Source organism: Crocodylus siamensis, chromosome 1 (assembly GCF_052110815.1).
Source record: "Crocodylus siamensis isolate JL-2025a chromosome 1, ASM5211081v1, whole genome shotgun sequence".
NCBI classification, from domain to species: domain Eukaryota; kingdom Metazoa; phylum Chordata; order Crocodylia; family Crocodylidae; genus Crocodylus; species Crocodylus siamensis.
This window is the reverse complement of record NC_143395.1, coordinates 193,347,929-193,365,954: the sequence shown is the minus strand read 5'-3', so window position 1 is coordinate 193,365,954 and position 18,026 is coordinate 193,347,929. Positions and strand designations below refer to the sequence as shown.

The 18,026-nt window shown below is 45.5% G+C and overlaps 1 protein-coding gene across 1 annotated transcript in view; it reads right to left on the bottom strand.

Annotated features, from left to right (window-relative positions):
• The window catches only part of HAO1 (hydroxyacid oxidase 1), a 49,679-nt gene extending 37,154 nt beyond the window's left edge, over window positions 1-12,525 (bottom strand). Inside the window, exon 1 of the mRNA XM_090051637.1 lies at window positions 12,351-12,525. Within this exon, the coding sequence (XP_089907763.1) occupies window positions 12,351-12,487 (137 nt within the window). The 5' untranslated portion in view covers window positions 12,488-12,525. The remainder of the gene's footprint in view (window positions 1-12,350) is intronic.
• Between the last annotated feature and the right edge of the window lie 5,501 nt (window positions 12,526-18,026).

Below are 18,026 nucleotides of genomic sequence, written 5' to 3'. Positions count from 1 at the left end.
GGGACAGGGCCATCTTCTGACTGTGTGCTTGTGCAGTGCCTAGCAGTCACTAGGGGCCTGAGGTGGTAAACAACAAATATTGTGTTCACATTATTGCTGGACTGTCTGTCCAGTCACACTCTTTATGATCAGCCAACTGCATTAAAGAAGAGCCGGGTATCACATTTGGCATTATTACTCTAAGCCACAAGAGGGTGTGCATCAGCAAGGATTGGTGCATGTCATGAGCAATGGTCTGAGGCTCACAAAGAGAGACCCAAGTGTCCTCAGGTTGCACAAACAAGATATGCATCGATAGCTTGTTAATACACATCCTGGTATGGCTTATCACTATTCCATTTGATCTCCTGGATTTTAATTAAGGAAAGTGAATTAAAATGGTGCTTTGCTAGCACTACTTATTCTAGCGACCTGCGTTGCCTGAGAACACGGTATCCTGGAAGCTGTCCTAGCACAAGTAACAGTAGCAGTGATGCTACAGAGGGAAGCCATGTATTCATGCTATCCTAGTGCAAATAACACTACTGGGCAGAGACGTAGTGAGAGATGGTCCCTACCTGGAAAAGCTTGCCAACTAAGTGGACAGAGAAAGGAAGCAATACTCCCTTGGGAACTGAGATGCAGAGAGATCAAGTCAGTCTCCCCTGATTGTAACAATAGTCTATGACAGAGCAGGCAACTGAATCCAGCAAAGGGTCACAGTACAAACCAATCTACTAGGCCTGTGCGAAGCGGCTAGTATTTGCTTTGGATTTGGATTCAGGCAATTCGGGGGTGATTGGATTTAGTGATTCAAATCACTATCCTGAATCAATTCAGCCAAACCTGATTTGGAGATTCAGCTGCTGCTGAATCTCCAAATTACCCAGGCCCATCCCCCGCCCACTCTCCCAGCCTGGCAATGGCTACCCTGCCTGCCCCAGCTCCCAGCTCTTGGGAAAAAAACCCTGACTCAGCAGGTGCTGCCAGATGGGGGGCGATCCCCACTGCCCCACACTGCATGGAAGGCTCTGCACAAGCCCCCTGCCTCCCCCACTGTCCCAGCTGCCCCCATGATTGCATGCCTGCCCCAGCTCTGGCCCTTTAAGAAAAAAAACAAAACCCTAGAGTCACCAGTTCCTGCCTGGCAGGGGGGCAATCCCCGCTGTCCCCCACTTTGTCCTGCACCATGTGGGAGTTCTGCATGAGCCCCCCAAAGCCCTGAGGCCACTGCAGGAGTGGTGAGTCCTGGGGCTTTTCTTGTTGTTTGTTTTCTTAAAGGGATGGAGCTGGGGTAGGTGGAGCAGCCATGGGGGGGGGCTGGAAGACTGAGGGGGAGGGTCGGGGGGCTCATGAAGAGCTCCCCGTGCAGTGTGGGGCAATGGGGGGCAGTGGGGATTCCCCCCCCAGCCCAGCAGCACCCACTGAGTCTGGGCTTTTTTTTAAAGCACCGGGAGCTGGGGCAGGAGGGGCAGCCATGGGGGAGGATGGGGGAGCGGGTGGGGGCCAGGGGGAGTCTCGGTGAGTAGGCAGGGGTCAGGGGGGCTGAAAGGGTCCCTCCATGGTCTCCTCCCCACTCTTCCAGTCCCCTCTCCTCCTCCCCCTACTTACAAGCTCCAAGTCTGGCTCCAGCTCCCTGCTGCAGCCACCAGGGACTGCCTGAATCTTTGAAGCTCTCCAAATCTTTTCCAAAGAGCTACAAACCTTTTTATTGGTCCCCTGATTCAATTCAGATTTACACTGAATCAGGCTGAATCTTCTCTGAATCAAAACAGCACCCAAAGCTTCGCACAGCCCTACAATCTACTTCTCTGAGAAAGCAAAGAGAAGAAAAATTCTCTTTTCTTTTTCATCCACATTACAGAACATAGTAGCACTCATGAAGTCCTCAGGAACCTATTTATCAGGATGGACCTTTCCATTCAAGTCTTCACCTTATGATATCTTCCTAGCTGTTTTTCAGGGTGGATAGATAGAAGAGTAGGTTAAGAAGCAGCAGCAAAGATATTGCTGTTTCTTTTCCAGTTCCCACTTAATGTCCAGTACCTTATTAACTAGAGGTCATTGTTACTTCCGATATGTGGTCATGGTTCTGTTCCAGACTGAATTAACATTAGAAAGAAAACTGTGTGTGTATGCGTATGTGTGTGTGTGTGCACACGCGTGCGTGCTTGTGCATGTGTGTGCACGTGTGTGCATAAGGGGGGAGAGGAGGGGGCGGGACAGCACTTTACTTTAAGCTTAGTGCACCCTCATACCAAGCACAGCACCTGCCCACAAGAGGCATTGTGTTAGTTTGACCCAGCTCTACTAATGTCTGTATAGATCAGGTGCTTCAGTGGGGCTTTTTGGCGCTTTTATCTAATAGCTGATTCAATCAGCTATTAGATAAAAGCACTGCTGCAGTTCACACTCTGTATAGACACTGCATAGCTGGGTCAAACTAATAATGCACTGCCTCTTCCAGTAAAGTGCTGGGGGTGGTTTTTAGTATTATTATTTTCACATCTGTCAATGCCCTAAAAGACTAGCATTAACTGTGTTCTGCTTCCAGCATACAAGACCTGCTGCTTGGTTTAGTGGTGCTGCGCTCCCTCTGGCTGTCCAAGTCAACTTCTCCCAAGGGCGTGTACAGAAAATGCAACTCCACCACCACCCCTCCCTGCCCCCTCTCCCCACCAAAAAAACCCTGACTTCTCACTGTTTTACACCATATGCAAATTTTACAATTTGAAATTCAGTAATTTAATGCATTTTATCCTAATTTCTTCTCTAGAAATCTGGGTCCCTAACACCTTGCTGTGCAAGAAATCTTTTGGATTAACCAAATTGTAAAGTCAAGATTCTTATGCGAGGCAAATCCAGACTCATTCTGCTACATTAATTCTCTCTACAGTCTCCATTTCCTGTCAGGCTGAAATATGCTGTTGCTGTGCACTGTCAAGTGAATGCTGCCTTTCTCAGAGAAAAACACATTTCAGTGCACGTGTGGTTTGGAGACTTAATTGTGTAAGGCTTTTCAGCTACCTTGAGTTCTCTAGATAAAAGGTACCACAGAAGGCAGAGTACTATTCTGAATAAAAATGTATCAACTTTTCAGGGCAAGACGAGGAGAAATCTTCATAGATTTGCTTGAATCTTCCTAGAATTCAAATGAGCCATCTAAAAATGGACATTTCCACTGCAGCCCCAACATTTGAGTCTATCCATTTATCCTTTGCCACTAAGGTGGTAATGACAGCATGATGGCATTTCTAATTTGCCATATGCTGCCTGGCATTATCTGGCATCAGTAAGGCAATCAGTTCCAAGAATGTATACCCAAAAGGCTTGAGGAAGTTGCTGACTGCAAGAATAGACTCCAGCCAGAGTCAATGAGCAGGAGCAATAAATCACCAACCATTCAAACAAACCAGCCAAAGAAGTAGATGCCAAATGAGGTGACTTGCTACTACTCAAGTGAAGCACTTTGGCTTTCCAGAGGCAACACTTTTCATTGTTCCTTTGAACTTCTGCTTCAAATACAAACATTCCTTGGCATGGTATTTTTTTAACCAAATATAAATAAATCTGAGCCCAACTAGAATCATAGAACAGAAAATGAGGGCTGGAAGGAACCTCAGGAGGTCATCTAGTACAACCCCTGCTCAAACAGAACCATCCCCAACTAGATCCTTCCAGCCAGAGCTTTGTCAAGCCGAGTCTTAAAAATCCCCAAGGATGGAGATTCCACCAACTCTCTGGGTAATCTGTTCCCGTGCTTCATCCTCTTCCTAGTAAGAAAGATTTCCTAATATCCAATCCAAACTTCCCTTGCTGTAATTTAAGACCATTGCTCCTTGTTCTGCCATCTGCCACCACTGGGAACAGTCTAGCTCCATCCTCTTTGTAACTACCCTTCAGGTAGTTGAAGGCTTCTGTTAGATCCCCCCTTAGTCTTCTCTTCTGGAAACTAAATGAGCCCAGTTCCCTCAGTCACTCCTTAGAAGTCATGTGCCCCTAACCGTTTTTGTTGCCCTTCACTGGACTCTCTCCAATTTGTCCACATCCTTTGTGTAGTGGGGGGCCAAAACTGGACACAGGCCTCCAGATGTGACCTCACCAGTGCTGAATAGAGAGGAATAATCACTTCCCTCCATCTGCTGCCAATACGACTACTAATGCAGCCCAGTATGGTGTTAGCATCCTTGGCAAAAAGGGCACACTCTTGACTCATATCCAGCTTATTGTCCACTGTAACCCTCAGGTCCTTTTCTGCTGTACTGTTGCTTAGCCAGTTGGTCCCAAGCCTGTAGCAGTACATGGGATTGTTCCATCCAAAGCGTAGGACTTTCCACTAGTCCTTGACATGATTGATATTGTGTAGTAGGTAGGTATATCTACTACAGCCCTCAGCTTGGTGTCATCCACAAATTTGCTTAGGGTGCAACCCATCCCATCTTCCAGATTGCTAATAAAGATACTGGGGGGAAACACTGCCCCAGGACCAACACCTGAGGCACTCCACTTGATACCTGCTCACAACTAAATCTTGAGCCTACGATCACTACCCGTTGAGCCCCACAATCCAACCAGATTTCTATCCACATTATAGTCCATTCATCCAACCCATTCAACTGCACTCTCAATTTTGCTTTCCAAATAGATATGACTAGTCATTTGAATGACCAGCCCACTTAGTTCCAAGGCAATGATAATTTGCTGCATGTGAATGGAGAAGCAGTCTTTGGTAAATAAGCTGTCATTGTTCCATGGACATACGACACAGCATAACATTCCTTATTTCAAACGCTTTGCAAAGTCAACAGCAGTGTGTGTCATAACAGGTTATCAGAGATTTGATTCCCCCTTTAAATGCTGAAAGAGAATTCAGATTGATTTCTTGAGTGCCATCAAGCTAAAAACACCCTGACCTTGTCATAAAATCCATTCTCTGTTCCTTCTGATTAGTTATTAAGAGCAAATTTAATCACCAGGCAGCACCGTATTGGAAGGACATGGTATCACAGGACTGAAAAAACAAGTGCATGGTGCCCAAGGTCAGAGCCTATCAGGGAGAAAAAATGTGCTCAGATTTCCCAAAATCTTCTTACTCTTTAAAAATCTCACCCTCACAATCATCTTTCATTAAGTGAGGGCTGTAAATTTAAAGTTACCTACTCTACATCATGAAAAGGCAGACACTGAAATGTGAGCTCTGGCTTTTTATTCCAATGTTACTGATCACAAAAAAAAAAAAAATCAAAAGATACAGGAAAGTTACTGTGACTAACATTAACCTCGTCTAAAAAAACCAATCAGTCTTGGGTGATCTGATTATATGCATAGAGCATCTGAACCTACTGGAGACTTCTCCTAATTGCTAAAAAAAGTAAATTCATGCATTTTTATAATGCAATGGATTTGATTCCATTCTTCACAAAACCATGCCTGGTGCATACCAAATAAATAGTTCCATACCAAAAGTATCCCTCACTTGCCAATACATTCACTGATAGCCAACTGAATAATCATTTGTCCATTAATGCAGCCCTTGACATGACAAGAAAGGCTAGCAAAAATAATGCAATGTGAATGTGATGTGTGCAACAGCAGGGGGCCATCTGCAGAGCTGTGCTGACTATAATGTGGACTACAATCCCCCAGAAGCGCCCAGAGGGCTGCAGGACAAAAGAAAATAGGAAGAAAGCAGGAAGCTGGTGAAGAGGAAGAGAAAAACTGCAAGAGAGGTATGCATAGTCATCAGACCCCAGGAGTGCGTGGCTGGACTAGACATCTCACTTGCTCATTTGGCAAGGACTATGGATTGAAAGAGCTAGACTCAGACTTTGGAGCAAGTTTGAGTGCTCTCAGAACTAAAGGCCAGGTTGGGGACACCACTGGAAGAGCGGGGGGAAAATTAAGGAGCTAAGTATATGTTACCACCATGTTAATGTCTATTTACCTCTGATTTGTTCCCTTCAGCCTGTTGGCTTGCGGCCCTAACCCTTATGATTTTCTTTATGAGTGGGAATCCCTTTTGCTTCTTGTGACAGCTTCTGTGGTGGCAGGGTTTGGCACAAATTAGTGGGAGCACTTGCATTCTGAAGGGGGCTATCCCACAAGTGAGGCAAATGGGGATTGGTGGTAACCAGCCATAAAACACAGGACAAACTTGGCTGGCTTGGTCAGCCAGAGCTATGGACTGAAGGATCTGGACTCAGATGTGGGAGCAAGTTCAGGCTGCTGTTTGAGCACTCTTGGGACTAAAGCCTGGCTTGGGGACCCCTCCAGATATGGGGAGGACGGGCAGGAATTAAGATGCTAAGTGTATGTTACCACAGTGTTGATGTTTCTTTACCTTTACCCGTTCCCTCTCTTTGGCCCATTGGTTTTTGACCCTAGCCCCTATGATTTTCTATAGAAAAGTGGGAACCCCCTCCTTGCTTCTTGTGTTGGTTTTTGGAGATGCAGTTTTATAATAATAATACCATAAAGTAAGTTTGTAATGTGTGTTTAAAGAACCTCTGCCTAGCACAATAGTTCACAGTTTGCACACAAAGAATTGCTGCATGTACCACAACAGTAATTTGGGCATTTGCCACATGCTAAAGAGTATGTCTGATTCATTCCTAATCTTGTGCTGTGTACTTCGCTTTGCAGTTAAAGGAAAAAAAAAGGAAAAAATTAAATTGAAGTGCTATATTGAACCTTGAAAGAGTATATGACCTGTGTCTGCTTCCATAGAAGTCAATGGAAATTTTAGGACTCCCATAAATAAGGTTAAATATTAATTTATCTTTCCAACACTGACTTTGTGAGCCAAGCATTCCTTTTTCTTTTCCAAAGTAGCACCAAGATATAAGGCAAGATGCTCACAGCTAGCCCGTAACTGCATACAATTAAAGCAGAATCTGGAACTAAACTCAGATCTGCATAGGATTAACCTAGTGCCTCAGTCAGTAGACCATCCTTCCTCAGTCAACCCTCAGGCAAAAACACTGATGCTATCATTTCCACTGAAGCAAAGATGTTTTACAATCCAATACACAGTGAAGTCTGTAGACAAAGGGAATGTAATGTTCTAAACAAATTATTATCCAAGACACTGGCTTCCTTGATTTGCTATAACCTTAGTCACAACATCAGAGTGTTTACTTGGAAAACTGAAATTCATGATTATATTTGGCAAAATCCCCCACATACTCCTAATACAGAACAAAATTACATTACCATACCAGAAGAGTACAACTCCTTAGCTGGTATAAATTGTCACGGTTCAGCAAATCTGTGACAATTTTCACTAGCAGAGCATCTACCGTCCCTTACCACACCTGCACGCACACACTGTGATAAGTGCTCTTCAGAACAAATTCTTAATCCTGCAGGAAAAAATAAACGGATCATTAAGGTACATTCAGGCTGCAGGCTCTTTCCAGATAGTTGAATGCTTGTAACCTCTAACAAATATTTGAATTTAAAAATAAAGAGACACACACACTAGAAACCCAGGAAATACATTAAGGATTGTACTTGTCAAATAGCATTAACTCTGCAGTAGCAGGGATGCACACCTCTGATCTTCCCTGCTTATTACAGATAGATAGGGAAACCTGAGTTTCCTTATATATACTTAGGCACATCTACAAAGTTGTGTGTATCATGTCCATACATACACAACCACCCAGTGAAACCCCCTTTGACCTTTCACTAATACAAAGCAGGTTGTAACAGGGGCCAAGCCCTGTAGGGCTAAGCAGTAGAAAGCTAGTGTCAGATAGCTACAGCACCTCACCTAACAAGCAGCTGGCAACTAATTCAATAATGACCTGCTAAAAAGACCAAGGAATAACACCTGTAGCTTGCTGAGAGGAGGTCAGGTGATGAGACAGAGGAGTCGAGGACTAGGTAAACCTGCAGACAGTCAAAGAGGGCAATCTGACCTGGGCAGAGCTGGAGGAAGGAGGTCACTGCTGGGAATTGGAGACTGACCCTGGCTGTGCTAGCTGAAGGAGTTTTCTGTGCTGTATAGAGAAGCAATATGGAAGATGAGCAGGACTGTGAGTAGGCTGAGGAGGACCAAAGCTGGGTGAAGATGGCAGAGCCAAGTAGAAGCCCAGGGAGAGCTTAGACAAAGGCTTCCCAGACTCGCTTGTGTTTGGGTTTTGTTTTAAATTGCTGTTTAGGCTGCAAGCCATGGGAGTGGCTCAAGGTGGGGGAAAGAAACCACTTAACGTGCCCTACTTCGATTGTTGTTGAATCGGTGGACTGCTAATGGGTCTGTGAGCTGTGACATGACCAGGCTCCCGGAGCCCAAGAGACAATATGGATCAGGGCACCCAGAGCTGCCATTCTGGTTCTCTGGAGGCAACCTCCTAGAGTTAATAACAGCAACAAAAGTGAGGTGAGTGGACAGGGTGAGATTAGAGTGTCACAAGGAGATATCCTTTCCCATCAGGCAGCAGATCCTGTTACACAGGTAAGCTCCTTGGGGTGAGAATGAACGCTCAAAAAGTAAGCGTGTAGCAATTCTCATTGAGTAGGAAGCAGTGATTCCTAGTGACTAAATCCTCAAAATGGGATTCAGGAAACCTGTTTCCTTTTTCAGCCTTGGCACTGCCTGCTGGCAGGTCACTTCAACTTTCTGTGCTTCTGTTTCCCCATCTATTAGGAGCACTGTGAGATATATCAATGAAGACAGCTACTTTATAATAGCATTATTAAGCCACTTGTTTTGGACTTTTCCCCTGAATTAAAAGGTGACACCCCATGAAAAGCAACACTGAAAGAATATATCCTAGGCCCTGTCCTTTTTTCATGGAAGTCAGTGGCAGGCCATCCATCATTCTGTGGGAACGTCTGTTATTAATGGATCTTCTTCTCCTTGTAACTACCACCAATAAAAACCTTTTAAATTATTTATTAAAGATACAGGAAAGAAAAGGGAGAATCCATTAAAGCAGATGAAATGAAAGGTAAGTTAGGCTTTTCATCCTTTTCCTTAATAGGGAGACTCCACTTTGTCATGCTTTGGCAAGGAAAAGGGAAAACTTTAAATTAGATGAACAGCAGCAGAGTCCAAAACACTTGAGGTCAAGTCTGATCTTTTTCTTTTCCACAAAAGGGAAAAGAAGCAAGAACAACCAAGATAGAAGCAGCAGCTCCTATCTCTGGTACTGACTGTCCATGGCAAGCTCGCTAACAGGAAAACAGAAGTGCAGCCCACAGCCTTATCAGCCACTGCAAAAGCTGGCAAACTTTTATCCATATCAGGCTGTTGGAGTTGTTGTGTTTTACCAGCATCTCTTGTCACAGGCTTGCTGCAAGAGATGATGTCTCAGAGAGCCGGGGCCTAATTTATATGACAGTTTTGCTGCAGAACAAAGGGTGGGCTTGCATTCAAAGCCCTTCCAGGGCAGCCTCTTCTCTGACAGCAGAGTTCCTCCACCCCCGATGAACCAAGAAATGCTTCTGTCACTGCCTAGCAGCCAGTTGAAGGTATTTGTGGAACATCCTGCTCCTTTTGCCCATGGCTATGATCCATTCAGCAGCTGGGACCTTCCCAGAATACACTTCATGTCTGGGTAATGCAGCTGCTTGGAGGAGCCAAGCAGAGTTGCCCAGAGCATGCCGTTATATGCATATTCACAGCCTGTCTACCACCAAAAAATCTGGCAGCAGAGACAAATGAGCATAGACATGGCCCAAGATGCTGTCTTACTAGATAAAGAACAAAGGGAGAGACACAGGAATGAAAAGGTAGGTAGGGAAGGAAAATGACTCTTAAAGGTAGGGTTGACTGCAAATCTTACATCCTCAGTGTTGGCCAAGATTTAGCCTAGATATTCATAGGACTATAGGAAAGAAGAGCTGGAAAGGACCTCACAAGATCACCTAGTTCAGCCCCCAGCTAAATGCAGGATCATCCGTGACTAAAACCATCCCAGCCAAGGGTCTGTCTAACCTGCTCTTGAAACCACCTAGAGATGGAGATCCTATAATGTTGACAACTGATTCCCATCCTCTGTCTCAGCTATCAGGACATCTTTCAGGATCAGAAGACTCAACAGGGTCAACATCCAGGTCTGAGATCAGGGCTGTTCAATTTCTATGCAGCCAGGGCACTGCACCACACACCCAGTGCCCCCCTGCTGCCTCAAATTTCCTGCCTCAAATTTCCTACCCTGTTGCACTGTATGCCCAGGCACCCGCCTCACTGTACCTTGCACCTGGGCCTCCCCATCTACCCCTAACTGCCCTGGCTGCCTGCTGACATGATGCATTGCACCTCTTGCGTGTCCCAGGTCACCAACTCCCCTAGCACTACAGGCTGTGCAGTGCTGTACCACTCCACACCCTGGGGCAAAGGAAGGGAAGCTTGAGGGAGAAGGGACCCAGAGACCCATGCTGGTCCTGCAACCAAAACAATGGTTGTGGGGGGTGGCCAGGTGGGAGAATGAAGAGCCACAATGTGACCCCTTGTGAGTCATGTGCACATCCCTCTCCTAGATGATGGTGGCAGTGGCAGCCGTAATGGCAATTTAATGTACCTCAACCTCCAAGAAGGTGTGGTGACCCATCAACACCCCACCTGCATTAACAAATAAAAACATATTTGATGATCTCAACTATAAGCATCAACTCCCACTTTAATTCAATGTCTTAATACCTAGCTTTTACACAGCAGGTAAATATCATCAATTCAGTATACACAACATATATACAAGGATCATGGCTAGCAGATTCTGCTGCAGGAGTAGGCCCTGCACTACATTTTGCATATAGTAGGTCTATATTTAATCTCTTAAGCCCTGTCAGGCTTCCACTTCTCCTTTACTTTGAAGTTGAACTAAAATGGAGAAAAATGTGACAAATCATTTCAACCTGTTCAATAATGTAACATGCAGACTATGCATGCTTGACATTTCCCTTCCCATTGTAGTGAGGAAAAGTTAGTCATCATGTCAGGTATTTGGCACTCAAAAGAAAAAAAATAAGAGCAGGAGGAAAAAATCCAAATATAATTCCAAATCTTCAGTATTTTGGTTTTGTTAGAGAGATAATACATACAAAACATTAAACCTGCAGAGATTAGCAGAAACAACAAGTGTAGAGAGACCTGAACAACAGAACATGAGATAAAAGAATGAATACAAAGCTAAATGCTGTTTATTTAAACTGATTGAGGAAGCTTAACTGGGATTAAATTTGGATCCTGCATTTTTGCTGTGGTTTGGTGAAAGCTGTGGAGAGATCCAAACAAATTCAGGAGGTAGGGAGAGACAGCATCAAAGAAACTACAATTTGAAACAGTTTGGGAAGCTTCTGTGGAACCTACTGGACAAAAAGCTTGTTCCATGTGGCTTCTGAATGAGGGTGAGATCTCATGTTTTGGGGCCAAATGTTGAATGGGTTTAGATCTTGAAATCAAGATGACTGGCCAGATCCTCACATAGTATAAATTGCTATAGCTTCATTAGATCTAATTTATAATGGCTCCCAAACTTTACAATAGTTAATGGCCAAATGGGGACCCTTTCCATGGCATCTGAGAAAGGGCCTAACCAAGAAAACTCTAGTTCTTTTCATTATGTGAGGAGTAAGCTTCATGGAGGTTGTTAGCACACGGCCTACCCATTCACAATGTACACTAGCTTTTGTGGTTTGCCCATCTGTGCATAAGTAGGATATGCAGTTTTAGATATTCAGCCATCCTGCAGGAATGCCCATCACTAATAGAGTGCTGGAAACATAGATCCCCTTTATTTTCACCCTTCCAGAAAAAATCAGGTGGAGGTTAAGCATGACCTAATTGTTCATATTTGTTCATGTGAGCACACACCAGTGTCAGCTACTTTGGATTATAATTTTTGTGAAATGCAATGTAATTCTGCGATACTTTTCACCTGGCCAACCAAGACAGATGTAGAAGCACACAGACAGGTAATGCCAGCCATGTTGTGAAGTATGATATAGAAATTAAAATCTCACTCAGGACTGGTAGATTAAAATTGCTTAAAACAGGTCAGATCCAAAACCCTCTGACATCAATAGGAGATATTCCATTAACTTCAGGGTACAGTCAGTCACTCACAGTTACAGGTTGATCTACAGTTTCCACCAAAAATGTTTCCTTTTTTCTTTTCTGTACTTTTTAAATAAAAACTGTTTTTTTGTGACAGATCAGAAATGTTCAAGAGAACTAATAAATTTCATAAAACCTAAATCATTTTGCTTAAAATGATTAAAAAAGCTTAAGAAATGTTGATGAAAGGGAGTTTCTCATTTTTGTTACATTCCCCCTTGCCCCACAAAATGTTAATTTTCTAGACAGTTCTACTTATGATACTTTTTAATATGTAGAAATTCTGTAAATACATGATTTGTCCTACCTTGAAAATGCTGCTACATTATCAGCTAAGGTCTGCTGATCATCTGCTCCTGATCGGTAATAATCATACACTGATTTTGGAAGAACTTCTTTAGCATGTTGTTCAAAATCTGCAATACAAACTGGCTTTCCAGACATTTTGCAGGTCCCAGAGAACAAGGTTTTCCCAACTTCAATCTCTTTTTAGCTATATTTTTCCTCTCTGTAAATCATTAACACAAAACTTCAACAAAGTTCAAGTAGCTGTATTTAATTAACTACATCAAAAAAACTGTACAAACAATCTGCCAGTGTGTTGGTCATTCCTCTTGGACATTGCCCTATGTACTGATTTATATACTGAGTTACAGGCCCAGTTTGCTCAGATCAGATCAAGTTCACAATGGTCCAAACCGTGGCTAAAAAAGGAGGAAGAAATAAATGTATACATAAGCAAAACAAACATGTTAGCACCACATGGATAAGTAAATTATTCTGGCAAAGCCTGCAGATTACTTGGTCAGCAACCATGTGTCCTGAGGGGCCACAGCTATGATGTGATGGTCGACACACTCATTGTGGGAATGCTCAGAGCCTGGGACCCCAGCGATGAGAGCATCCTGCATGCCTGCCGCATTTCCCACCGCTACACCAAGCTAACGCACTACCTCATGGCGTACAACAACATCCATTGGTCCCATGACATCTATGTCGAACACATCACAGGCCACCGCCAGTACACTGACCCCACCAGACCGATGGCCATCAGACTGGACCCAAAATGGACCACCTGAACCCCCCTCTGTACCTAATGGACTCCAAGAGGAACCTTCAGCGATGGACCACTCCACCCGAAGAGGACCTCTGCGATGAGACCCTACATGTACTGAGAAACTTTCCCCAACCTATGCCCTCCACCATTGCGGACCATTGTAAGGGTTTGTGTGCATCTATCTTCTTTCTCTCTGAGCACTGCAACTCCCCCCCACTTTCCCCCACTGTGGCAGGGCACTGCGGGTGCCTGCCACTTTAAGGGCCTGGGCTGGTAGCTTCCAGGTGCTGGATAAGGACAGCCATTTTGAACCCTGGGCTGCCCATATGAACAGGGCAGTTTTGCTGCTGAAGGCTGGTCAACTGCTGGGCTGCTAGTATTATCTGGAGGTGAGGGAGCAGCTGCAGGGGATGGTTTTGGAGGCTCCTGGTCCTGGGCATGACCTAAAACTGCACCCTGCCAGGAGTGGGTGCCCTGGTGGGGCTCTCTGTGGCATGGAAACCCCCAGGAAATGCCAGGCCAGTTACCACTCTAGTAAAAGGCAAGTAGGGGCACCTTAACCCCAGCCCTCACCTTTGGGTGGGTAGAGGTAACATCTGTAGTAGCACCATGACCTGCTGCCCCAGGGGGGAGTGCGTGTCCCTTGTGAGACCCTGGGGCACCAGTCGTGGTGTGAGGTGCCCCAGCTCCCCATGTCCAGGAAGGGGGACCTGGAGAGACTGGGGTTAGTGAAGCTGGCAGTAGAGTGCCCCTCAACTGGTCCAAGCTGGGGCCAGGGCCAAGATGGTCAAAAGGGCCAGGGGCCTCAGTGCACATGGTTGGACATGCACTTTGTTGTGGAGCAAATTGTGGCACTTGGAGCAAAATAACCCTGCCCAGCTCCTCCCGGGTCTGCAGCCAGGGGAAGCTAGAGTCCAGGACCAGCACCTGTGCTGTCCCCAGCAGTATAAAAAACTGCCCTGTCCTGGCCCCATCAGTACAAAAAGCTGCCCTGTCAAGTAGCTCAGGAATACTCACTCTCAGGAGCTTCTGGGGCCCAGCCATTTGGTACCTGGGGATGCTATCCCTTGTGTCAGCTGGACTGCTGAAGCAGCACTGAGAGTTCCCTGCACCCTCTACCCACTTCAGCAGTCTGGCAGTGGGGGCTGCTGCCTGGATGTGACCTGCTGTGCACCTGACAGACCCAGATGGGGACTGTACAGCCAGTAGAGGCATCTGCCTCCCTGGGCCAGCCGCCAGTGGGCTGTGGCTGCAGAGTTGGCCTCTGTGCCACACTACTGCCACGTGTGCTCCCTTCCCAGAAGATGTTCCAGGTTTGGTGGCCTGCTTTGAACTGTCAAAGCATGTCCTCCTGGTCCCATTTGGCCAGGAGGTCAGCCACAGCCAGCTGGGTCCAAGGTGCCAGCTCTGAGCAGGCAGGGTCCTGCCACTTATCTCCCTAGCAGAAATTCTGGTGTTCCCTATTGGAAAACTGAAAAATCCCTGATAAAAAAAATCCCGAAGTCACTCTGTAAAATACCCTAAAATCCATGTTCCTCCACAAGTAAAACAAAAGACCACTATAAAGAAAGAGACAGAGATAGAGACAACAATCAATTGGACAATGTTTTATTGATATATCTACAGTGTTAAAATATGTCTCTTATCATAATAATGAAGTGAACTCTAAATAAGTTTTATGAATTCATGAATACATGAATATGTATTTTGCTGCCCTGCCGCAGTGGCTACAGCCCCCACACAGGAATTATGGCTCCCTCAACAAGGGATTTGGCCCCCACAGGGGCTACCACCACCCCTGAAAATCCCACATGCCCCACCCCAGCCCCCCTGATTGCTACCCCACCTGGCCCAATCCCCCACCAGCTGCTGCAGCCCCCCCAGTGGCTGCCCCACCAGAACCCATCCCCCACTTGCACCCCCAGGTCCCATGGCTGCCCCCCCCCCAACCCCAGGCACCATCACCTTAAAGAAAAAGGAAAAAAACACAAAAACAAAAATGGGAAAAAAGCCTCTACTTACCCTAGAAGAAGGGCTGGGGGGCTCCAGGACCTCCTGGAAGGTCCCCTCTGGGCAGCACAGGGCAGCAGGGGGCAGGAGGGCCTGGGCTGCGGCCACTGGGGCTGTCCCTCTACCCCATGCTGTGTGGGCAGGGCCCCAGTGATAGAAACAGCAGCTGGACTGCCTGTAAATGCCGGGGTGGGGGAGTTTGTTGTTTTTTTTAAACTATGGGGATGCTGGGGTGGGGGGGCAGGGATCGGGGGCCTCGAGGGGGCAGGCAGGGAAGTGATCAGGGGCTTGGGAGGCAGGCAGGGGGTGGGGCCAGGCAAAGCAGGGCTGGGGGGAACTGGGGGAGTGGGTGGGACCAGCAGGGGTCCCCCCCCATAGTCTCTTCCCCCCTTTCAGCCCCTTACTTACCACACTGGAGCCCTGGTGCTGAAGCATGCTGCCTAGCAGGCCATGTGGTTCAGCACTAGGGCAAGGGCCCAACCATCTCCATGGAGGACCCAGTCTCTGGTTACCTCAGGGCACGGTCCCTGCTCTTTTTAACTTCGGTTTTTTAGACCCCTGAATATCCAGGGATCTAATTTTCTCCCCACACTGCAGGTTTACAGTGCGGGAAACATTTTTTTGTTCCCACACATGCCTCTTGCCTCATCTCAAATGGGTTTGAGACGGGGCAAGAAGCACATGTGCGCTTGTCTGAATGCACCCATAAGGGATAAGTCAAGAAGTCTTAATTGCAACAAGAGGGACTTTAATTTGCATATTAAGAAGAACTTTCTAAGTATGGGGGTGGTTGAGCCTTGATGCAGCTTATCTAAACATGTGGTGGAATCTCCATCCTTCGTTGTTATTAGGAGCAGATTCAACAAACATATGCTAAGGTGGTTTTTAGTCATGGATGATCCCACTTTGAGCAGGGGATTGAACTAGATGAGCATCAGATGGCCTTTTGAGCCCTGTTTTCTGTGGACACCTTAACACGTGTCCCAGGTGGGGTGAAGTGGGGTTTAAGTAGAGTTGCTCTTGGGAGCTGCTCTAATTTAAGTGCCCACAGAATCTCATGTATTCAGCATCCCACGCTTCAAAATGTTGGGAGGGGGCACTTTAACTAAAACTCATTTGACAGCGGTGTTAGGGCCGCTTTAACTAAAGCTCCAGATTCATTGAGTCTGCTTCAACACTTGCTAATTAGCACGCATTGGAGGAGGCATCAGGCACATGTATAGGTGCCCTATGACACTATGATCTGGCCCATTTGCAAAAACAGATCTAAATTCAAATGTTTGCATATTTGAGAGGGTTTAGACATTAGCAGATAAGGCAGCAGATAGAGACTTGGGATATTTGGGCTCAGTTCCAGACTGCTGCAAATGCCCTGTCTGTCATGGTGTGAGTGACTCTCTCTGTGTGACAACTGCTCATCTGTAAACTGGGAATAATACCCCTTCCTCTCTCTCCTAGTCATGACTACTTGGATTGAAATTTCTTTGCAGCATAGGCTCTTACTAATATCCATATGACACTGAACACAATGGATGCTGATCTACACTGAGCATTTCTATAACATGAATAGTGATGGCTCACCTCTGCTTATTATCGTGAACTGGCAAAACTGACACCCAGTCAATTTATTTATCAATACCAGGATTGACATGGCTGTTGCACTTCCCCTTCCCCACAGCAGGAGATACTATAAGGAGGCAAAACCTGTTAAGGGTGCTTCCTCCATCCATTCCTCCATTTGAATCATGCAAACATGGAGAAAAACAGCCTGACAGCCACAGAGGAGAGACCAACCTCCAGCCAAAAGGGCCAGTGTGTTAAGGGGACAGAGCAGTTAGTTAGACATCTCTCCAGCTCCTCCAGCAAACTCCAGGCTGGGCTTCATCATTGTGTCTTTCCACTTTCTTATTGGGTACCTAACCTACAACCTGCCTCAGTGTACCCTGAGCAGCAGCATATTTTAGGACAGGTCATCTCTTTGGGATGCAGTTCCAGGCACAAATGAGTAGGGTTTGAAAGGATTCCCCTGTGGGTTTTCATATATTTTTATAGGTTACTTTCATATTTGCTAAATCCCCCACTTCTGCTCTCTTATATAGCTGGAGAATTTTCTTAACAAGTGACGATGTTATAAGTATTTTTAAAACCTTGTCATTAACTCAGATTTATGCACAAGCTGGAAATAAAATGAACTCACCTAGTGGGTGTTATTTATCCAAAATGCAGTGACTGTGAAGTCAAGATTTGGACAGGAAATCATAATATTTGACTCTATCACAAATTTCTTACTACATGTTTGCAAGAGAGAATTGCAGCTTACAAGTGCATCATATCACATGTTTTCAACCTTCTTGCTCTGCGGGTATCAATTATTACTTATGTGGTTATTTTGCCACTGATGTTTGGGATGAAGGGAGAAATCAATAATTAAATTAAATTAAAAACGAATCCTTCAAAGCTATAGGATCAGAGACAGCAGAACTTTGAACTTGTCATACAAGCCTTGTAGGTCACAGCTTGGTCACCTCTGGTGAATACAGGCCTTGATTTCTCACAGTTACTCCAGTTTTGAAGTTATACCAGCTTAAAACTGGTCAAAGACGTGAGCCAGAACTTGGCACCCATTATCTTGCAATCTGCTTAGATATCTGTAATAAGAAACAGAGTAACCCATCATTTACTGAGACATTTGGGTGTTAAAATGGCTTGATTTTTCTGTAATGAGGCTATAAAGTAAACAAATGGGGGGAGGGGGAAAAAAGAATTACAGTCACATGCTTCACTATCCTAACACAGGATAATGAAATGCAGATTCTTTTTTTAAAAGCAAACACTGCCTTCTTGTTCTAAAGGAAAACCCCAAGCTCATAGATACACTCTCTAGTGTATAAGATTCAACAAAAAGTGAGAAATACA